This window comes from Tricharina praecox (genome assembly GCF_024521635.1).
Source record: "Tricharina praecox strain CBS 144465 chromosome Unknown BZA05scaffold_14, whole genome shotgun sequence".
Classification (NCBI taxonomy): domain Eukaryota; kingdom Fungi; phylum Ascomycota; class Pezizomycetes; order Pezizales; family Pyronemataceae; genus Tricharina; species Tricharina praecox.
The window spans coordinates 295,454-317,996 of record NW_026250416.1 but is presented as its reverse complement, the minus strand read 5'-3'; the positions used below and the strand labels follow the sequence as shown (position 1 = coordinate 317,996).

The following is a 22,543-nucleotide window of genomic DNA, read 5'->3' as shown; positions in this document are numbered from 1 at the left end:
CGGGCGAGTCCGCGACGTACCTGCTACCGGCGTAAGTAGAGTACGGCACATCCTGTACTCTAGTCCACGGCCCCCGCTTTCTCGGCACTTTTCGACCAGAACTACTTTCGCGCCACATCCGGACACTCGGACACTCGGACCTTGGACCCCGCCCCCCGCCCCCGGTCTCCCGCTATGTAGAGTATCGCCTGCCCGTCTTCCCGACGGTATAGTCTCCACTCACCCCCACACCCCCCACCTCCCAAGCAACCCTCACCCCCCTCATCATCATCCACACCTTGGAAATCCCCATGCACCCTCCCTTTCCACCCTCTCTTTCCATCGTCCAAGGCCCGACCCAAACCAAACCAGACCGGACCAGACCCACCTCCGAGCGCGGAAGGCCGCTTGAGTCTAGCCTCCGCATCCTCCGCATCCTCCGCATCCTCCGCATCCTCCGCATCCTCGGCGTAGGTAGAGTATGCTACATAGCCTTATGTAGCCTTATGCGTTCTCAGTCTCAGCATAAATATCAATCCGCTGTCCCGCTTGCCGATAGAGAGAGAGATCTTTAGTTTATTTTGCATGCAGCCTAGGCATCTAGACCATGGCGAACCCACGAACTCCGTTTCCTGCCCGCCCTGGCCATTCGAGGTGAAAGCCCCGGTACTGACCAGTCCGATGCGGTACACCAATTCTCCTGCCCATCCGCCTCGGGCCGACACAAGTAAAAAGTAGATTGACAGTAAAGACCGGTGTGGGCCTACATTCCCGCTCCTCCTGCTGTCCCCTCGCCTCTCTCCCCCGTCTTCCGCTTCCGCTCCAAGAAACTATCACCGCGTATCCTCATCCCCTACTTCCTCGCATCGGCCGCAGACGCAGTACCCTGCTGGGCACTCTTGCTTTGCCCCCGATGTGAGGCTTGCCTCCTCCTCATCCTCGTCCCGCTTGCCGATCTTCACCAGCTGCTTCACCTCACCTCGCCGGAGTGAGTGAGTGAGGCCGTATGTACTCTATGCATGTATGTACCAAAACAAAACAAAACAAAACAAAACGTACCGTAGTTCCCCGATCGACGTCGGGGTCGGGCTCGAGCTCACAAAGAACTAAAGTTCTCTGGTGCCTGGACTGTCAACGCTCAAGAACCGAGCAGTGAGCACCGATGTACCTAGATATGATACTATCGAGAGGCAAGCCATAGTACCTACTATACATATCCATTCCAGCTTCTGGGAGGATCACCTACCTACCTAGGTACCTAGGTAGGCACATGAAAGTACTCTATCCATGCGACAGCCAGCCACGTACCAGTACCTTTTCTCGGATCTCCTAAATCTCGAATCTCAAACCTCCAGACCTCCGGTTCCGGATCCCCAGGTCCACCAAGTATGTATCAAGCTCAAACCCCACGTAGGATCTGGTGCTTACCTGTGTAGGCACCGCAGCTGGCGCGTCCGTCCGTCCAGTAGCCGTCCAGTATGTACCAGTACACCAGACATCCTCCGCAATCATATATCATGCGTGAAGTAAAAGCAAGTAGCGGTGATCCGTCTCATCTATTCTCATGATTTCACATGAATCCCATGAATCCCATGAATCCCATGAATCCCATGAATCCCATGAATCCCATGAATCCCATGAATCCCATGAATCCCATGAATCCCATGAATCCCATGAATCCCATGAATCCCATGAATCCCATGAATCCCATGAATCCCATGAATCCCAAGTGAATCCTAGCTATCTAAAAAAACCACACAACAGAAAAAGAACAGAAAAAAGAAAGCCGTACTGTACAATACATCAAGCTACCCCGAACAACAATCTAATGCGGCATCCCCCACCCGGGCATCCCGGGATCATCCCATATGCCCACTGGCGGCTGCGGTTGCTGCTGCTGCTGCTGCTGCTGCTGCTGCTGTTGGGGCACCTGGGCGGGAGCACCAGCAGGCGGTACCCCGCGTCTCGCGCGCATTTCGTCCTCGCGTCTCTGGGCCTGCTGCTGCCGCCACTGGCGGTAGTAGACGAGCAGGGCGACGGCGCCGGCGAGTGCCAGGATAATGATGCTTTCGGCCATGTCCTCGTCGAAGGCGTCGTCGTAGCCATACTCATCGCCGGGGAGGTGTTGTTGCTGCTGGCCACCACCACCAGCACCACCGCCACCGCCGCCACCGCCACCAGCAGCGGCGAGCTCATCCTCCTCGTGCAGAACCTGGGCTTCGGCCTCGGCGGCGGCCTCGTACCAGTTCTTGAGGAACTCGCTGAAGCTGACGCGCTTCTTCTTGGGCTCTGGACCGATGCCCTTGACGCCGCCGTGGGTGATGGTGTTCCACAGTGCGCGCAGGCGGAGCTTGAAGAGCGAGAGCGTCACTGGGAGGTAGGCTTCGGGATTGGTCTCGAACGCTTGGTCATAGTAGCGTTTGGCAAGGTGGAAGTCCTGCGATACGCCGATGCCGTTCTCGTGCATCCAGCCAAGGTTCCAGAGCGCCTGGGCAGATGCCTGGTGTTCGGCTGCGGCGCTGTAGCAGGAGGCAGCCTTAACCGGATCGACTTCCGTGCCGATGCCGGAGAGGTAGTAGTCTCCCATCTTTACCAGGGAGTCAACATTGGCCTGCTTCGCCGATCGTGTCCAGTAGATAAGCGCCAGTTCCTGATCTTGTTGAGCCTTCTCGAGCTGTTCGGGGGTTTTTGTGGGAGCAGCCCCGGCCAGTGCGAGCAGCGTTTCCAGCGGGAAGGCGGATCGGTGTTCGTCGAGGATGTAGGCCACATTTGCCTGGCCGGATTCGTAGCCTTGCTCGGCGGCCATCATATACCCGACCAACGCGCTCTCCGTGTCTCCGTTCTCATACGCTTTGTTGGCCCAAGCCATCGGACTCTGCGGTGGTTCCACCTTCTCGGCGACGATCTTGTAGTAGGCGGTAGCAAGGCCGCAAGACCGGTCCTTGGACGCAGCGGCATTGTTGATTTCAGCCAAGTAGTAAAACGCCTCTACATTTCCGTGCCTAGCCGCCAGCTCGAGGTATCGTTTGGCGTGCTCGATTTCGCCGTTCTCGAGCAGCATCTTGGCATAGTTGACCTGAGCGACCGGAAAGTCCTGGCTAGCCGCCGTCTTGAAGAATGCCGATGCCTTTGCGCGATCCTCCTTGATGCCGTAGCCGTACAGGTACATGTACGCAATGCCGTTCTGCGAGTTCGCATCCCCACAATCGATCCCGCGCTTGAACCACTTGAACGCAAGTCCAAAGTCCTGCGGGCCAGCCTCACCCCTCAGCGCCATGATCCCCAGGTAGCCTGCCGCCCTACCAGCAAACTTCCCCAGATACTGCGGCCCACCGGGGCGAACCTTGCTATCGCGGTCCCAGTACTGTCGAGCAACGCGCAGGAAGTATTCCTTCGCCTTAGGAATGTTCCTCGGAAGATTCCGCGACCCTTCGTAGTAGATCTTGCCCAACGAGATTGTTTCCGGCAGCTTCCCGTCCCTGGCGAGCAGTTCCAGGTATTCGACGATGTCTCCCAGTTCCTTTGCCGAATCGAGCGATTGCTTCTGACGCGCGCCGTTTGCTCCTGATGAAATCGCCGACGCACCCTCGCCGTACACACCTCCCTGATCATCCGCCAGCCGGAAAGTATGTTTCTGGAGGTAATGACCACCTGGCGGTCCCGACTCCCACCAGTTCAATGCCTTCTCCGCCACCCGTCGGTAGTAATAAGCCGCCTCCTCGCAATTCCTCGGCGCTCCAATCCCCTGGTAATGTCGGAAAGCCACTGTCATCTCCGAGCGTGTATTTCCCCCCAGAGCAGCAAACGTATGGTGCAGCATCGACTATCCATCACCATCCCATCAGCAAAACCCCATCATCACAACGGAGCATCATCCCCACCTTTCCCTGGTCCTTCGACACCACCCCACCAATCCCGGTCGCATACATGAACCCGATCATATGCTGCGCCGTCGCATTCGCCGAGTGATCCGCCAGCTGCTTATACCACTTGAACGCGGCGCTGTAATCCCTCGGATGCGACCAATTCCCGTACTAGCCCGCACACACCCATTAGACCCCGTCCCCAATCCCCCCCTCCTCCCCATGAGAGAGCACCTACGAAATTCATCTCGGCGAGCAAAAACAGCGCATCGTTATTCCCCGGTTCAGCCGCCATATTAAGCAGCTCGACCGCCTTCCTCAGCTTCCTGCCATGGACACCCGTCCCTCCGACCACCCCCACATCCTTCTTCTTCATCGACGTCGTCGTTGTCGGCTCCTCGAGCGACTCCGCCGCATGCCACAGCAGCACCCGCTTCGTATAGTACCACGCGGCGCCGAGAAGGCCGCTGTCCTCGCCCGTGGATGAGGAAGCGGACCCAGACAGGGAGATGTGCGGTGCCGGATCGAGACCCCGTAGGAGCGCACGCGCTTCGGTGACATATTTTGAGGCTTGTTCTGGTGCGTGTAAGACTGGTGGGTGCGTGTGGGTGGGGAGGGGGAGAGGGGGGAGAGGGGGGACGGGACGTACGAGAAGGGTCTTCGAGCGATTTAGTTGTTGCTGCGGCGGCGGGTTCGGCGGCGGCGGCGGCGGCGGATGCGGAAGTGGAAGCAACGACGACGAGGAGCAGGGCTGCTGCGGAGGAGGAGCGCGTGGTCAGCGGCGAGAAACAACAACAAAAACAACGTGTTTTATGCGTGCGTGAGTGAGGGGGTAGCCACCTGTTAGACCCGGCGTGGAAGGTTTTTTCCACCTCATCGTGTGACGTAGGTGTGTGTGTAGGTGTCGTTATGCGTTATGCGCGGATGAGCGAAGGTACGAAGGTAAAAGCGCCGAGCTCCGTGTGTGTATCTAAGATGGTAAACTCTGGGGCTGGGCTGCACTTAGAAACAAGGCAGATGGTCGAGATCCAGCTTCATTCCAGATGAGAAGAACTGGGTAGACGAGGGAAAGCGAGCGGAGTTCGTGAATGTGAATGCACCACCAGGTGTTGCGTGTACAGTGTCGTGAAGGTGTGCGTGGTGCTTGCTGGTGGCGGCGGCGGCTCCGGACCGAGAGCTATGCATCACGTGTGGACTAGGAAACGTGGCCTTTGGCCTTTTTGGGTGTCGATTGGACATAGTGAGTCACTCGGTGTACAATCCGGATAATCACATTAATTCTCTCTAGTATCTGCATTTGATCATGATCGTGGTAGTCTAGTAAGGCCGTATGTGACAATCAATTAGTGTTGATTGATTGATTGATTGATTGTTCATACAGCATGGAACCCGAAGGTTATGGCCGATAGAGATATCTACAATACAACATTTCGACAAAGAAATTCCACCACCAAATCCATACAGAAATGACAAGCCAAATCCCTTCGCCTCGCAATATTTTGAAAGTGAGCCTCCGAAGAGGCTCGGATTGTCGGTTTTGCGCTGTAGCGGCGCTTCGTAGCCCTCCTCTTCTCCAAAAGATACCTCCACTCGGTACTACCCTCAACATAACCAGTCTAGCGCACACGGCATGGTGCTCGAAAGGAATCGTCGTCTCGGGGTTTGCATAGCTGTCAAGGCCGGGGCCCGATGAATAGCAGCGAAGATATTTGGATCGAAGGCGGGACTGGCAAAACGCCGGTTGTCATGGTCGACGTTGTCCTGGGCCAAGCCCTGAGCTCTCCCCCTGGAGTTCACTCTCCTCCCTGCCGTCGCCGTATCGCCTGCTAAACAGGCTCTCTTAGAGTGATAAAATCGATGATGATGTGCGGGGAAGCGATGGTGAGACTTCTTCAGAGGTTCGGACGTAGCACCCGTGGTGGTGCAGTTCTCCGGCCAGGGACCGAGGCTCGATTGATCTCTATCGCTTCATGCTCATAGTCGTCGAATTCGTCGGTCGGGGCACTCAATCCGCGGTCGGAAAGAGTGGACACACACGCCACATGAATCCTGAAGCCAAAGTGAGCGGGGCATTTGGTGTCCCAACGCATAGTCTTGGCATTTCTGGAAGGTTGGTGTGGATCTCGAAGGTGTGTGTTTAGATCAATTAGTGTTCTCTTTCTCGCCTTCATTTGATCAAACAATCAAACAAAGCATACACCCCACATTTTTTGGCCCAGTACGAGCATGATCAAATAGCCACAAACGACACCATCATTGCACGGGAACAATCCAGTAACCAGACGAGCACATCATATATCCCTCCCTCTAGCCTACAGTCGTGCCGAACCACAATCGCACCGAACCACAATCGCACCGAACCACAATCGCACCGAACCACAATCGCACCGAACCACAATCATGCCTCGCCAATCGCACAGCAACGACATTTATACGGTAGTATCCAAGTGAAATTCCCACAGGCAAGTATGTATGTAAGTACGCTCGGGTATCTCGCCATCTACATAGCCATCTCGCCATCTCGCCATCTAGCCGCCAGACACTAGGTATAACGCTCTAAAACTTAAAGACATCCTCCTTGGTGTAACCCAGATCCTTCAGGTATCCCGCAATCTCGCCCTGGTCCGACGGCGACTTCTTGTTGCCCGAGATCGCCTTGTACATGCCTGCGAGCTGTCAGTTATCGTGGCCAGTATGATAAGTTTGTACGGTTAGGGGATAAGTACCTGGCGGTCCGCAGACGAAGACCTTGATATTCCCCGACTTAGGCTCTGGCAGGACCGTCTTCAGCAGTTCCTTAGTGACATAGCCCTCCGTCGCCCAGCCAGCATCCTTCGGGGCCTTATCAAGGACATAGAACGCCCTGAAGCGCTGGGGGTAAGTATTCTCTAGCTCAGCCATCTCCTTCTTCAGGAGAATATCGGGCTCGGAGACGTTTCCAAACACGAGTGTAACCTTAGTCTTATCCTCAGGGTTACTAAAGATCGCGCGCATGATCTGGTACATGGGGGTGATCCCCGTTCCACCGGCGATCATCGCGACGTGCTCGTGCTTGTTCGGCGTCCACTCGTACTTCACCAGCGGGCCCTTGAACGATAGCATCTGGTCGACGTTCATGTCGTGCATGTGGCTGGACATCGGGCCGCCCTCGTACTTCTTGACGATGAGATCGAGGTACCCCCGCTCCCCCTCGTCGGAGACAGGCGTGTACGGCCGGATCGTCGGCTTCTGGTCGTTGGGGCCCTTGTACTTGGTGAGCAGGCACGACGCGACCTTGAGGCCGGAGACGTGGTCTTCGCTGGGCAGCTCGAAGCGCAGCTTCTTAGTGTTATGCGTAACCTGCTCGATTTTCGCGAGCTTCAGGTCGACCCACGCGCCGTCGCCAGTGAGCGCCGGGATCGCCGGCGGCAAAGGCTTTGCGGCGGAGGGCAGGCTGCCCGCCGCGTAGAAGTAGTAGCCGATACCCGCGCCACCTGCAAGCACCAACGAGTACAAAAGCGCGTGCGACTTCTTCTCTTCGCCGGCGGCGGGAGCGGAGTAGCTGCGCATGCCCTGCGTCCAGAAACGTCAGTGCCCTTCCTCAACCTCCCCCGCCAAACGCGGGGTAAAACTTACCTGCTTGAGCGGCGCCGCACGGGCGATAGAGCGAACGGTGGAGAATGCGGTGCGGGCGAACATGGCGGTCGTGTGGGATCTGGTCTGTGTACGATTGAGGGCGCGGAGCGGAGGGATAAGGTCAAAAATAAACTGGCGGCAGGCGGAGTTAAGATTTGGTTTCTATGACGTAAGGACGCCAAGCATCTCCGGTGAGGCTTCGGCTTCGGATGTATGGTGGAATGTTTACATATCGCGATATTACAAAGTAGAGTGCACACCCTGGCCCCGGTCGAGACGGAGCGATGAGTAACCGAACCGCTGAGCGATCGGAGGATTAACATCATGCTCGAGACTCGGGACTCGGGAGAAAGAAGAGATCATATTCGAGGTCACGACTGTGGCTGGTGCCATTGACCCGCCGGTCCGCATTGTCGCAGTTTCCCGGGCCGACCGGGCACTCTTACATACACGCGCATACCTATATCGAGTACACATCCACCACGGTCCATATCTGGCCTCCCAAGCAATCCGCACCCAATCCCCCGCAATGCCCTTCCCACTACCACGTATCGCACCCCCTACAGCACGTAACCTTCAAACACGTCTCGCGATCGCAAAACCAACAGGGGGAAGAGCAAACATGCCCCCTCCTCGTGGGCGCCGCACAGAAGTAGCAATGCTCACTGGCGTATTCAATATACCGCCTCCTGGCATTCCCCTCCTCCTCCTCCTCCTCCTCCGCTGCCGTTGTCCCAGGAGTGTATAGGCGGAGGAGATGCCGACAATGCCCCTCGACAGCGTCGTGGAGCGCGTGGCTCACGAGCGACAGCGCCAGGAACGGATGCTGGTGCGCAGAGGTCCAGGGGAGGTAGCGACGCGGCGTGGCCGTGTGTCGTGATACGGGAGAGAGGTGCAGCAGGATTTGCAGGAGCAGTTCGGGCGGGAGTGAAAGCGGCATGGGGGAGTTGCGTGGTGGAGGTGGGGTGGAGGGTTGTCGTGGGGGAGGTAGGGTGCGCGGTCATGTGATTGACGCGAGACGAGGGCGTGCTGCTGCTGCGTCATTCCATCCGCCTACACACCCCTCCTACTACTGAACCACAACACCAACACCAATCACCACCACCACCACCACCACCACCACCACCACCACCACCGAAAAGACACCAACGATGTCCGACCACCAACCACCACCACCCAGCACCCCCGCACCGCCGCAAAAGCGCCGCCGCCTCTCCGCCAGCTCAACACTGAAGAAACCATTCCGCTCGCCGCTGCTGAGCCGTCGCCCGGAGGGCGCACCCGCACCCGCTTCGCCGCAATTTACTCTCCCACCTTCAACACCCACTTCCAAACCCGCCTCCACCCCCTCCAAGCCCCCCGCCACCCCCGGCCCCCCAACCAAAAAAACCTCCTTCACAGCGCCCACATCCACCGCCTCCCCCCTCCTTACACCCCGCACGCCCCGCCGCCCCCTCTTCCCCACCCCCCGCCCCAACACCCCCAACACCCTCCGCTCCAACCCTTCCAGCGACCCCCTCTCAGCCGCCCAAAAAGAACATACCGGCCTTCTCACCCGCATCCGCAGCACCAAGCAAGTCCAAGAAACCGTTTCCCAAGCCCTGTCCCTCGAGGCGAACCCAGCAGGGGACGCAGCCCTCACCGCCTCGATCCGCAAATGGCGTGTCATCGCCCGCGCAGCCGCCGAGGCGCTGTTCGCGATTGCTGCGGATAAGGTGCATGCGCTTGGTGGGCCGGGGGGGGAAGCGTGGCGGGGGTTGGTGGGGGGAGGGGGAGGGGGCGGGGGTGGAGGGGGGTATGGAGGGGGCGGGTTTAAAGGCTGGGGGTGGGATGAGGATAAGAGGGGTGGCGGGGGAGGGGGGGAAGAGGAGGAGGGGGATGGGGATGAGGGTATTGGCGGAGAGGATGAGAAGGCTGCTGACGAGGCTAAAAGGAACGATACTGAGGAGTGGGGGATGGGGTTGATGCTGAAGACGCTGGGGATTCCGGAGAAGATGCTGGGGTGGGATAGGCACGCGGATTGTTGGGTGGATCTGGAGGAGATGGATATCTGATTTGATGGGCATGGATGGGCAACGATGGGACAGGGTGAAGGGGCGTTTTGACGGGATGGCTTTTCGGATTTGATTTGATGCATACAACATACAACATACAGCGTTGGGATGAGACAGTGGGCATTTGCGAGGGCGTTGATTTGGTGTTTTTTTCTTTACTCTGTTGCGGCCTACCTATCGATACTTGATACTTGTACTCTGCATTTCGGACTGGTAATGGATAACTTTATGGTTGGATGCTCAGCCTGGCACTCGTATGATATATCATGATTCCCATAGCTTCAATATCAGAGACCCCTCCACCCACTCCCACCCACGAACTTATCGTAGAAGCCCTCTATCACGACTCCACAAACAACCCCACAAACGCCGTCCTATCCACCTCCACTACCCCCTCCTGCAGTGCTTCCCACCTCTCCCTCCCCCCCTCCTCAGACTCAACCACGCACTTCAGCGCCTTTACCACCGCCCTCAACTCATTCCTAACTTCCTGCATCCCGTCCCTCAACTCAGTCTTCACATCCAGCGCCCCATCCCCCAATCTCACCCAACAAACCGCGACCCCCCTTAACGCCTCAGCCACATACCGTCCCATCCTGGGCCAGCCCACTTTCACTACACAGCCCAGCGTCCTCGCAGCAGCGACCAGTAGCGGCGTGTGCGCACCACCAAACGGGCTCGCGAGCAGCTCCGCCAGCGCTGGCACGACAGTGCCAAGATGCCTGACCGCCCAGACCCCCATTGCGGTTACCACCTGTGCCAGTTCCTGCACCATAACCACGACAACGCGGACATGCTCGTCCGCGAACGCCAAGCCGCGGAGGAACCCCTCTCTCACCACGTCGTCGAGCAGCTTGGCGCGCCTGCGCGCGTCCGTTGGCTCGCGGGCGAGGGCGAGCGCGCAGAGACATCTGTAGGCTGCGCGCTGCAGCGGGACGGCCTCGCGCGTGGGCGTGAGGGGCGGGAGGTAGGATAGCACGGGTAACACGCTGGCCCAGAATACGGGGGCCAGGCCGGTGCGCGATAGGAGGGTGCGGGTGCTGGCGGTTTCATCCAGGCGGACCAGGAGCAGCGTGATCATGGAGATTGCGCGCGTCTTGGTTGAGGAGACGGTGGAGTCGAGAAGGGTTAGGATCGGTGGGATCAGAAGGCCCCATGCCGACTCGATCTCCGTGGCCAGGATGGAAGTGAGGACCCACGACAGGATCGCGATGCTCGAGGGGCGCTGGGATTGCCATGCGGGGGTGTCTGTGTTGATCCGCGTGTTGGTCGTCTCGCGGATGGCGAGGCGCCCTGCGGCGGTGACCCGCGCCGAGGAGGTCGTGCGTGTCGTGAACAGCGGCTTTAGCGTGTCGCGGAGGAGCCCGTCGATCAGGATGCTCCGGGAGCGGAGCGCGGGGGTGGAGTCCATCAGCGCTGTGGCGAGCTGGCACGTGTCCGGGGTGGTCCATGCGTCGGCGGTGGAGGTGAATGAGGCGAGGACGGCGGCGAGCTCGGTGGATGGCGCAGGGTGCAGGGCGGTCAGGACTACGAGGAGCTTGCGGGAGAGCGACTGGTACAGCGGGATGGCAGGGGATGTGGAGGGGTCTTCATGCTCGTCGAATCCGAGCTGTTGTGGCAGTAGCTGCGGGTGTGGCCGTAGGAGCTGCAGGAGGCGGGGTTGCAATTGACGCAGTTCGGAGGGGCTCACGGTGTCGTAGTGCTCGAAGGGAAGGATGGTCGAGCGAATCTGCACGCGCAGTAGTTAGCGCGGCTGCCTCTGCGTCGAGATGATGACGGTATCAACCTCGTCGTATCGATCTTCGAGAGGTCGCGAATCGTCTTCCAAGATAGCGAGACATCCATCGAGTGCGGCTGAAGCATTGAAGGCAGCTCCCCGGTCGGCGGCGGCGCCACAAGCGAGAGCGGCATAGTCGCCTGTGCCCGTCGTCGGCAGCTGCGGTGGGGGTTGTGTGTCCTCCATCTTCGATCTCATCGATAATTGGCACGTTGACGTTCCAACGGTTCGGACGGTGATGGCAGTGGTGTTGGAAGTGCGTACAGAGCGATCGATCACTCACAGAAGCACAGCTACCCCGCCATGTCTCTGACTGCCCCATACCACCACTCACTCACTCACTGACCCACCTACCACCATCATCAATCATCATCATCCATTCATCCATTCATCCATCCATCCATCACACCAGTCATAAAAAAAGTAGTGTACATGCATCGTCTGGATGGAAGGGTGTGTCTCCTACCACTCGCAATCAGTGCATGCCTCGGCTGCGAGCAAGCAGCAGCTACTCTACCTGCTGCTTCACATTCTGCCGCACCATATTGCCATCGCCGAAACATGCGGTTGGTTTTATTCGGTTTCCGTCTGCTCTAGTGACTTTCGCTTTATTTATCCGCAGCAATCACCAGTATCGACCCACTTCTCCCGCACATCTGGCATCCAGTCAGACAATCGCAGTGTCATGTTATGGGTGCTGGCTGCGATGATAAGGGCTGAGAATGAACGGGCACGTATGCCCCGGGATTCTGTTGGGTTAGTTTCGGCATTTTGGGCTGGATGCGAAACGTCAGGAGAACGAGACGGAATGAAGACGGGTGGCAGTGGCCGTGGTTGTGGATGTGGTTGCAGTGGGTGGGTGTGGTGTGTGGGGTGGGCGAGGGTGCGAGAGTGGGTTGGTTGTTGCCGTTGATCACCATGCTGTGCCGTCTATCATCATCTTCATTCTTCAGCCTCCCCCGTTTAGTCCGGGATTCGTTGGATCGGGCGAAACAGAGAACGGTGCTTGCGCTACATGCTGCGGAATCGTCTGCTTCGACTCGCCTCCTCATGAAGATCAGTGAGTTTTGCGTGACCGTTGGCCGGTGGTGCATGTATGTCCCCCGAATGGATGGACTCGCCCTGCCTGCCTGCCTCTCTCTCTGTCCCTCCTTCTCTCCCTCCCTGCCCCAGCCCCAACTCCCCACCCCCCCGCCCCTCAGTTGTTATATTTGCTCCGTCTCGGTGTTTCCAGTAATAATCACCTACACACTCCCCAGATGACTCTCGCTGCCGGGTGCACATTGGGCGCTGGTATGAGTCCGTGTGCGTGTGGTGCATGTGTTTGTATTACTCTTGATATTATTGCTGCGTCACAAAGCCAGAACCAACTCACCTCGACTGACACTCGCCCACCTCTCCCACCTCTCCCACCTCGTCCCCCTCCGTCCACCCCCAACCCCAGCCGCTAATGATGAAATGCTCGACACATGTTTTCGCATGACGGGGTGGTGCCAAAAAGTCAATCAGATCAACCCACTCCCACCCCCCAACCCCAACCCAACCTCATCTTTCTTCTTTTCTTCTCTTCTTTTCAAGTCTTCTTCCCACCCCAACAACCAAAACCGACACCCATCCCCCACCCATTTTTCCGCCTCCACTCACCACTTGTCCCCCGGATAACACTTAAATCACTCATAAACCGCCACCTCCCCCCCATCCGAGTCCAAAAGACTTGCACACAAATCCAAACACACCCTCTCCTGCAACAAAAAAGCAGCCATGGCTCCCCGAAGAGCCAAAGATATCGTCATGTCGGCTCCTCCAGTCGACCATGAGGATTTGATGCGCAAACGTGATGCTGTAAGTGCCGCACTCTTCTTTTCATGTCCTCGTTTATTCCCCATTCATTCCTCATTCCTTTCCTCTTTTCCTCTTTTTTTACTTTTCCGTTTTTCCCTTCGATACTCAATGTTGGTTTCTGCACTGTGCGTCTCTGGACGCGTCGCGCAACCGCCCGAACACAACCCAACGACCACCCCTGATGGCCACTTTCAATGAGGATTACCATCCCATGTTTCCCGTTTCCCACTGCTGCACTACATGCCCCACGAAACAAACATGCCTACCCCCACCCTCCGTCACACAACTGACCCACCACCACGCCTACACCCACACCGCATACATACATGCACAACACAACATGACAAGATGCTAATGCGCCGTCCTTCCCTAGTTCGTTACGTCGATGGCGATGCTGCAGAACGCAGCGAACGAAGCGTCGCGCGCAGGGCTTGCCTACTTCGATCTGGTCGCGCACGGCGTCCCGATCGGCATCGGCATGAACGGCGAGAGCATGGGTATGCATTACTCGCGCGGAATGTCTCTTCCTCCCGGCCGGGCTATGACTGAAGAACCAGAGTACGAGGGCCTCAAGAGGAAGCGCAAGAGGCCCGTCAAGCCCAAGGACCCAAATGCCCCCAAGAAACCCGCCACCCCGTTCTTTCTGTTCTGCTCAGAGGGCAGGGCGACCGTCAAGAGCGACATGGGCGAGGGCGTCGAGTTTAGGGATATCCAGGCCGAGCTGAAAAGACGCTGGGAGGAGCTGGCGATCGAGGAGAAGAAGGTATGTTGCGCCGCGAGTGGTGTGCGCTGGAGGCATGTTCGTGACTAACATGGGGCACAGGCGTGGTCAGAGCTCTACCAAACCAAGCTCGCCGAGTGGAAGAAGACCATCGAAGTCTACCAGCATGGCAAGGAAGCTGCCCAGCAGCTGGCCTCGCAAGCTGAAGAGCACGACCACGACGATGATGAAGATGAGGACGAGGCCGAGGATGCTGTTGCGCCGGTCGCTGCCACTCCGGTCGTTGCGGTCGCTGCCTCCACTCCGGTCGCTGCCCCCGCTGCGGCCGTGGCTGCCGGTGGCTTTACGGCCGTGAACCACTCCAAGAAGGCTGCTGCTGCCGATGCTGATTCCGACGATGAGGATGAGCCGGAGCGCGAGGCGGAGCCGGAGACCGAAGCCGAGCCCGAAGCCGAGCCCGAAGCCGAGCCCGAAGCCGAGCCCGAGGAGCCCGCTGAGCAGGAAGACGATGCTCCCAAGGACCAGGTGGTGTCTTCGGATTCATCGCTGACTCCCCCGCCCGCCGAGAAGCCTAAGACGCCTCGAGGCCGCAAGCCGAGAGCAAAACTGGAGAAGGCGGCTGCTGCTGCTGTCGTCGCCGAGACCCCCACTAGTGAGAAGAAGGCGCGCAAGCCGAGGGCGAAGAAGGTCAAGGAGGCTGAGACCGAGCTGGACACCCCCAAGAGGAAGCCCCGCAAGAGGAGAAAGAGCGGAACTGAGTAGACAGATACCGCTTGTCACTACTCTCGCCCACTTCATCACTCAATCGCACACTCGCACACTCGCACACTGTATATCTCGCATCGATCTGTACTGTACAACAAGGATTTTAGGTAGCGTTTGTTAGTTTGTTAGTTGTTTGGTTGGTTGGTTGTTTGGTTGGTTGTTCGTTAGGTATTGGGTGGTGGGTGGTGGTCGTTCATGGATGGCACGGCTGATGAGATTTTGCTTTGCTTTGCTTTCTTGTCCTCTTACCTCTCCTTACCTCTTACCTTGTCTCCTTCTTCTTCTTCTTCTTCTTCTTCTTATCTCTCCTGTCTTCAATCTGTCTGTCTGTCTGTCTGTACAAGGGTGGACCACGTTCTACATACCCACCTAGTTCCTCCGAGTCGAGTCGAGTCGAGTTGTAGTTTCTTTGCGTAATTTTTGGACGCAGGGCACCAGGAACAGGGAACGAAAGGAATGGAATGGGCAAAAAGTTTCTTCTTCTCTTCTCGTCTCGCGTCTCTCGTGTCTGTCGGTGTTAGGTGTTAGGAGGGTAGGTAGTAATGAGTGAGTAGGCGGGTGGGTTGTTGGGTAACGGGGGGTGTGGGCTTAAGTATCTTTTTTTTGACATGAGGATGAGGACGAGTATGAGGATGAGGGTGAGGAATTGAGTCGAGTCGAGTGGCTTTCGAGAATCAAGAGGACCGAGGCTCGAGTGATGAGACGTGGATCTTACTTGTCGGTGCTGGGCTGGTGGGTAGCATACTTGCTGGTATATAGCATGGTATATATCATGGTATGGTATGGCATGTATTGTACGGGTTCACATAGGATGTATGTACGATGGTTCGCGGGCAGGCGGCTGCTTACTTTGCTTTACTTTGCTCTACTTTACTGTGTGGTAGTTGTGGTTTATGTTTGGTCTACATAATCTGCCATGATCTATGCATACCAAGGTCGAATGCAATGATGATTAAACAAAACAAAAAGCACAGTGCACAGTGTATGGTGGAGATGGGGGTGGAAGTGGACACTGGAGGCAGAGCCAAGTGCACCGTGTTGTGGTGACACATGCAACTTGCTTGCTCGATCGCCGTGTGCGCAGTGCGCATAGCCACTGTGGAATTTCCACTCTGGAGTGGGGGGGGGGGGGGGGGGGGGGGTAGAGTAACGGTATTGGTTTTTGGAGGTTACAGCAGCCTATGGTAACGGAGTGGAGGGTAATAATATGATACGATTGGTGTGAAGGCTGCAAGAGGAGCAGGCTGTAGAACGAGCAGAGCGAGGAGGAGAAGGAAGATCGATCATTTGTGCCACTTGCTCAATCCCCGTGTGCGCAGTGCGCATACGGTAGCTATATTCTGGGGTCTCGAGTCTGGAGCCTGGAATCTGGAGTATGGAGTCTCGAGTCTGGAGTCTGGAGTGGAGGGTGGGGGGTAGAATACCGGTTGGACCGTTGGAGGCTATGTGCAGCAGCAGCCTACAGTAACGGCGAGGAGGGTAGAGTAGAGTAATATTATTTACCATTGGTTCGTGGGCTGCAGAAGGAGGAGGAACAGGCCGCAGAAGGAGCAGAAGAAGGAGTAGGCTGCAGAAGTAGGAGGAGTAGGAAGATTCATCATTTATTCCATTCCATCATTTCATACCATTTCGGCACAATCCAGTCCGTTCCAGTCCCGTCCAGTCCAATACAATCCAGTCCCGTCCGATCCGAGTCGGTACCGTACCGATACTACCGCATGGCGAAATTGAACTTCCGAACTTCCGAACTTCGAAGCGGGCCCGCCGACGATCCAACGGTCAACCTTGAACCGGGGATAAATAGCACTGTAGGAGCATACGGTATGTACATTGTGGGTGTGCGGATGAAGGTTTAGGATCGGGAGTTGGTCGGGACGGTATATTTAGAGTGGTGCAGGTGCCACGGCCCGCCGCCCGTCATGGCGGACGCCTGACTCCAGATTCCGGACTCCAGTCGATTAATCCTGGCTGCTGGGTCGGCGAGTGCTGCTTGGGGAGTGCTGCTTGGAGCGGATATCGATTGTAGGACTTCTACAATTGATATACAGTAGGAGTTAGATGGTATATAGTACTAAATACCACTCCGCTACGAAGCCCGATCTCATGCCCGCCGCCCTATATCAAAGCTCAAAGCTCAACCGACCCCATCATCCATCATCCATAGACCGCGCAGTGCGCTCAAATGGGGCCGGAAGCCGGATGGGTCCGGATGGGGCCGACGTGGTGGACGCGGTGGTTGGTTGGCCAAGTAAGCACCTACTCCAGTATGTACCTACTTCAGCACCTCCATAAGCACCTACTCCAGTACTTTCCCATGTATGATGCGTGGCATAGTAAACCCGGTGAAGGTTCGATGAGCTCCAGCACCTGCCCACCTGCCCACCTGCCCACCTGCCCACCTACCCTCCTACCTAGTACTCTACATAGAGTACTATATGTAGGCACCAGCGCGCTGGTAGGTAGGGCTGAGAATGAGATCGCTTCGACGCTTCGAAGCTTCGTCTTCGGGCCTTCGGGTGGAGGGTGGTGTCTTCAATATCCCATCGACACCCAATGAAAGATATGGAGTACCTACCGGTATTCCACTCGGCTAGGATCGATGGGAGGATGGATGATTCCCGGCGAATCGGCGGCACTGGGACTGGGGATGCGCACTATTTGTTCTACGAGGTTGTGAAAAGCTTGAACACCGGTAGATACGTGGGTGTAGAGTATGTGGATACCGGTAGGTGCTATATCCATGAGATACCCAGTAACCCAGTAATCCAGGAGACGGAGATAGGACCACACTGCACAGAACCCAGGTACGACGACGGCATTGGATATCAGTGTGAGCCTTGGGGAATCGAGGATCACGGCTGCGCTATTAATACCGGTACCGGATCGTCCTTACGATGTACTCCTGTATTGTAACAGTAAAGTACATCATCACCAGTGACCACCTCATCATCATCATCATCATCATCATCATCATCATCATCATCATCATCATCATCATCATCATCATCATCATCATCATCATGGCACTATTCTCGCACCTCGCACCTCAATGCAACCGGCTTCTTGCACAGTCGCACCGTTTCGATTCCACGGTTTCGACTCTGTAGATCACCTTTCCAACCCCCCAACCCTCCAACCCTCCAACCCTCCAACCCTCCAACCGTTCAAAGCCCATCGTCCATCGTGCAACTGTAACGGTGCAAGTCATGAACGGTGCAACCTACCCAGTGCCAAGTCAACCTGCGCATGTCATTGTAGATAACTATTATGTAGGACGTCTATTTATAGCCCCTCCCGAAAGCGGTCAGCTTTAGTTGAAAGAGCTAGAATCTTTGCGGCAAGGGGGGCGACAGAGTACTGTGGCAGTGTGGGTGGTGGCAGGCAGGTGGGCGACGAGCGTGCAGGTGGATGCGGTGGGTGCAGGGTATAATGGAGCTGGACCCAAGCATGCTAGTGTTTCAGCCGCAGTCGTGTCGTATCGTATCGCTGCGCAGTGCGGACGGGCAAACACGAAGTTTTTCATGAGGCGGAGCGGAGCGGACTCAGTGGAGGGGAGTGGGTGGAGTGGGGATATGTATGCCACATGGCCGGCTGAAGCGACAGGAAGCGGGCCTGATCGAGGGCGAGAGTCGTAATTCTTCCTATATACTTCGAAGTTCGCGGTGGATATGGCGGATACCTATGGTGGATACATACGAGAGTGGGCTCTGGGCTTCTGGGCTTCTGGCCACGCGTGAATGGAAATGGTCCGAAGTGCCGGCCGCCCGCGCCGGCGCCGGGTGATCATGTGCGTACTCTACTTATATGGTCGTGGTCGTGGAACTCGCAGCGCTCCTCTGCATCGCATCACGTTCCGGTGGAGCGGTCGCGGTCAGGTCTCAGCCGCAGACCGCTAGAGTAGGTACAGTAGAGTTCACTCTACGGAGTCAGTACTCTGGTTACCTCGTCATCCCCGCCCTCACCGTCAAGCTCTCTCTCTCTCTATCGATGAACCTCATGCTTTCCACTCGCCTCGCCGCAGAGGCGGGAACTCTACTGCCCATGTCCACCTACATAGAACATAGTTCCAGCCTTCCACCCCCGTTCCGTCTCCACAGCATTTCCGGCTCCGAAATTTCACCCACGCGTCCGCGTAGATTAAGGAGCGGCTAGGTAGGTAGACATAGTTAGCTGACAGCCAGGCTACTTGTAACCGGGCTTCGCTTCTGGCGGTGGAGGGTGGATGTGGGTGTGGCGTAATTCGGTGGCTGGGTGGGTCGAGCGCACGGACTAGTACCTACACGTCCGTCGATACTTTACCGGTAACTTTGGTTATGCACGCGGTGCAGCTGCTGCCTGGAAGGAGTGGGGAGACGGGATTCGCTGGATGCACGTATCGCGGCGGAGGAGGCGGAGGAGGCATAGGTGTAGGTAGTAGATGAGACCGGCGATGCTTCGGCTCTGTGGAGGTGAGGCGAGGGGCGGGACGAGAAAAGCGAAGAAGAAGAAAAGAAGCGCGGGACACGAAACGGGTTTGAGGATGGGTTTGAGGATGGGTTTGAGGTTGCCGTGTACTCCAGTGACGGCGAGTCAGCCACTGGTGCTGGATTGTCTGGTCCGCGCGTATTTGACTCGACGATTACGCTATTAGGTAGCAGACACCGCTTTAGCCGCGTGGACAGGTTATTTGAATCCTCCTCTTCCTCTTCTTTGTCTTGATGTTCTTCTCTCGAATCGACGTTGTGGGCGGTTCATGATCAACGTTGGCCGGAGACGGCGATTAAAAATACCTGCATACAACACATGCATCCTCCACCGAAGCTGGCTGGATCGCTGTTCGGTTGGAGGGGATCACGACACTCTACTTCGGTGGACCCTGAATGCGCGTGGCGTGCGGAGAAGAAGGGACGATCATGAGCCTAGCCACACCCTATGGATCGTGCTGCATGATTCCGGCTTTGTGGTAGACACCAGACCCTCCAGAATGGATGGCGAACGGCGAACAGCGAACAACGAACGTGCGAACGAATCACAATGGAGACATCGACGTGCTGAAAGGTACGGTCGCGTAGAGTAGCAAACGATACGCACACACGCACGCATCGCGAAATCGCCCGCTCGCGACATCTCCAAGAAACGCCCTCACTGCACACTGCAAAGCAGCAACGCAGAGCCATTTTTATTCTTATTCATTCTGCTGCGGCTGAGTGATTCCTTGACTGACTGCCGCCCCTCTTTGGGACCCTCTAGCGTCCACTTGCACCGATCCAGTAAAGCACGGTAGGCTTCGCTCTGCCCTTCACTGCCACTCTTGCCAGGCCCACCATCAATAACCACACTAGCATGCGAATCCCTTCCCACCCCCCATCCATCTAACCTCACCCACACCTGCCATCCTCCTGCTTGCTGCAAGCCCCCAATTTCTTCTCACCGTCGCTTCACCACCACCCTCCCACATTCCTTCGACCCTTTCCCTCTTTTCCTCTTACATACTCTCTTACCTGTTGCACTACCACTTTCTTTCCTCGCGAGGGGTTTCTCATATCATACTCGTTCTTCCTTCTATTCCGCTCGTTCGCTTCGACATCTAACTTCCATCCTATCGACCGACCGTTCCCTCCCTCCCCTTCTACGCCCGTGTCGTCTACCAACTTACTTTCAACCTCCCTCCCTCCCTCCCACCCATCCCCCCCAATCGCGCCGACACACAGGAAAAGAACGAATCAGAACATCGTATCGCTCGGATAGAATAATCGAAAGAATCGGCCTAGCTAGCTCCTCCTCGACCTCCTCCACGTCGCATCCCCTTGCGATCCTTCCTTTACGCACGAACTCCCTCAACCCTAGCAACACCATCCATCGTCGTCACCACCAACAAACGATTTTCCTCTTCAACATCGCCTCGACGGCGGGAAACGTTCCCGTCTAGACACCGCAACTATTCCATACGGTAGCAGGAATTCCCTGCTTGGAGGCGGAGGCCCGCGTTCAAGAGGGATGGTTTACCGCCCGACGACACCGTGGAGTTGGAGCTTTTTGATTTTGGCGTTTGTGCAGTCGTGCGTAGTGCTGGCATGTGAAGGGTGAGTGGGAGCGATAACCCATCTAGATGTGGGGACATCGGGTCGCGGTCCGATATATGGGTGGAGACAGGGCTGATGGGAGGATCGGTTGCAGATATGTCTTTGCGACTTTCCAGAACAACTTGATCAAGAACAATATCTTGGATCTGAAACCAAAGAATGACACGATCGCGGCGTACTCGGAGGTCGAGTTCCAGAAGGCGCAGACGCGAACCATCCCTACGTAAGTATTCACATGCTTTGGCGCGCCATACCCCGGCCTTTCGACTGCGATACTGACGATGCGATGCGACTTGTAGCTACCTGACGCTGTTCATCTTCGCCCACATCTTCCTGGTTGCTCTTTGCTACGATGCGCTTCGTCTTAAGAACACGATTCAGGTCATCGGTATCTGCATCTTCAACCTAGCGATGCTCATCTATGCTGCCATCCAGATGGATCAGATCAACGATGCGAACGATGCTCTTTCACCGGATAAGATCCAAGATAAGAATCTGAAGCTCATGGAAACCGACATCTGGGGCGCCATTAGGCCGTTCCTGATTACCATTCCTTGCGTGATCGCACTGTCGACTGTTCTCATGGGTGTTGTGTGCTGGAAGTTGTACGATGAGTTTGCATGGCGCATCTACAAGCATATCAGTGCCGACCTTCGCATGAAGAAGCGTTACCTCACCTTCCAGGTTTGTTTGACCCGCGGACCACGCTCGCGAATCGAATCTGTGTGCTGATCTGCTGGACTGTAGATTTTCATCGCCCTCCTGAAATTCGACTTTTTCTTCTTCGTCGGATTCACGGTTCAATTCATTGTCATCGTCGCGTCCACCACCGGGTTCACCAAGAACCAGAGCAACACGATCGGCGGGAAGGATTACGAGTTTTATGTCACCATTGCTGCACTGCCAATCACCATTGCCTTCCTAGCGACGGCTGCATTCTTCACCCGTAGGGAGAAGAGGGGTGTCATGTGGGGTGTCGTGGTCATCCTGTTCGCGGCGTTGGCATACTTCATATTCAAGCTGGTGCGCATGTGGACCCCGACCTACGAGGAGACGTACAAGCCTGCTCGACGAAGTTTGACTACTTTCGGTATGTTGCTTCGGAATGTTGACACCTGATGTGCGGACGGATGACTGATATTTTCTCGTTTACAGCCGTGATCACCATCTTGCTCATAATACTGACGATCATAAATGCGATCGCCTGCATTATGAACTTCGACAAGGGCCTCAAGCCGCACATCACCAAGAGAAAGGTGACGGACGAGGAAGACAAGAACAGCATGACAGAGATGAGTGCGCACATGTCTCAACCTATGCAATCGAGGATGACGATAGATTGAAGGATACAAAAAAATGAGAAAAAAATATTGGCTGGGAATTCGGGTATTCATTGGGAATTATCTTCCGTTTTTTTTTCTTTGTGGATGCACTTGTGTTTTGTTCTTTTTTCTTTTCCGTGTGATCTATTTTCTTGTGTCCCTTGTTTTTTTGTTGTCCGACGATGTATCAAAGTCTGGCCGGCGTTTTATTTGAGATCCATATCCGATATCCAATCTTCCTTCTTCTTCTTTCCCAAGCCTTTTTTTTATCATCAATTCGGGCTGTGTGTGGTTTTCTCCCTTTCATTTTCTTTTGTTTGCGGCGTTTTATTTTTATTTTTTTTTATATTTTTTTTCTTTTATTTTTTTTCTGCTCTTCTCTCCAGCTGCTTCTTTTTTACTCTTTTACTCACTACTGAGAAATTGGTATCAACAAAGGAAAACTTGAACTGAACTGAACTGAACTGCGAACTGCAATCGTGCTTTGCTTGCTTGCTGGCTCTAATAATGTCTCTGTTTGTCTGTCACCTGGAATTGCTGGCT

General features: G+C 56.0%; 7 protein-coding genes across 7 annotated transcripts; 3 read left to right on the top strand and 4 right to left on the bottom strand.

Annotated features, from left to right (window-relative positions):
• Positions 1–1,683: 1,683 nt before the first annotated feature.
• Positions 1,684–5,039, bottom strand: BZA05DRAFT_374361 (uncharacterized protein). The gene is made up of 5 exons (XM_051481759.1): positions 4,683–5,039; positions 4,492–4,596; positions 4,081–4,418; positions 3,861–4,013; positions 1,684–3,802 (listed from the first exon to the last, which is right to left on the bottom strand). Exons 1-5 carry the CDS (start codon positions 4,717–4,719, stop codon positions 1,805–1,807), a joined length of 2,631 nt encoding a protein of 876 aa, XP_051338891.1. The 5' UTR covers positions 4,720–5,039; the 3' UTR covers positions 1,684–1,804.
• A 1,179-nt stretch (positions 5,040–6,218) lies between these two features.
• On the bottom strand, positions 6,219–7,685 carry BZA05DRAFT_399921 (uncharacterized protein). Its single transcript, XM_051483848.1, has 3 exons — positions 7,458–7,685; positions 6,569–7,394; positions 6,219–6,508 (listed from the first exon to the last, which is right to left on the bottom strand). Exons 1-3 carry the CDS (start codon positions 7,518–7,520, stop codon positions 6,399–6,401), a joined length of 999 nt encoding a protein of 332 aa, XP_051338890.1. The 5' UTR covers positions 7,521–7,685; the 3' UTR covers positions 6,219–6,398.
• A 31-nt stretch (positions 7,686–7,716) lies between these two features.
• Positions 7,717–8,502, bottom strand: BZA05DRAFT_60692 (uncharacterized protein). The gene has a single exon (XM_051488485.1). The coding sequence runs from the start codon at positions 8,395–8,397 to the stop codon at positions 7,999–8,001; it is 399 nt and encodes a 132-aa protein (XP_051338889.1). The 5' UTR covers positions 8,398–8,502; the 3' UTR covers positions 7,717–7,998.
• Positions 8,503–8,569: 67 nt separating this feature from the next.
• BZA05DRAFT_474426 (uncharacterized protein) lies at positions 8,570–9,733 on the top strand. Its single transcript, XM_051488125.1, has 2 exons — positions 8,570–9,185; positions 9,276–9,733. Exons 1-2 carry the CDS (start codon positions 8,609–8,611, stop codon positions 9,509–9,511), a joined length of 813 nt encoding a protein of 270 aa, XP_051338888.1. The 5' UTR covers positions 8,570–8,608; the 3' UTR covers positions 9,512–9,733.
• BZA05DRAFT_60675 (uncharacterized protein) lies at positions 9,727–11,629 on the bottom strand. The gene is made up of 2 exons (XM_051488484.1): positions 11,298–11,629; positions 9,727–11,240 (listed from the first exon to the last, which is right to left on the bottom strand). Exons 1-2 carry the CDS (start codon positions 11,484–11,486, stop codon positions 9,852–9,854), a joined length of 1,578 nt encoding a protein of 525 aa, XP_051338887.1. The 5' UTR covers positions 11,487–11,629; the 3' UTR covers positions 9,727–9,851.
• A 1,034-nt stretch (positions 11,630–12,663) lies between these two features.
• BZA05DRAFT_436674 (uncharacterized protein) lies at positions 12,664–14,613 on the top strand (the record flags this gene model as incomplete). The annotated part of the gene is made up of 3 exons (XM_051486418.1): positions 12,664–13,130; positions 13,504–13,893; positions 13,954–14,613. The coding sequence occupies exons 1-3, from the start codon at positions 13,050–13,052 to the stop codon at positions 14,611–14,613; spliced, it is 1,131 nt and encodes a 376-aa protein (XP_051338886.1). The 5' UTR covers positions 12,664–13,049.
• A 5,623-nt stretch (positions 14,614–20,236) lies between these two features.
• Positions 20,237–22,264, top strand: BZA05DRAFT_60609 (uncharacterized protein). The gene is made up of 5 exons (XM_051488483.1): positions 20,237–20,678; positions 20,773–20,901; positions 20,978–21,362; positions 21,426–21,768; positions 21,834–22,264. Exons 1-5 carry the CDS (start codon positions 20,593–20,595, stop codon positions 22,019–22,021), a joined length of 1,131 nt encoding a protein of 376 aa, XP_051338885.1. The 5' UTR covers positions 20,237–20,592; the 3' UTR covers positions 22,022–22,264.
• Positions 22,265–22,543: the final 279 nt, after the last annotated feature.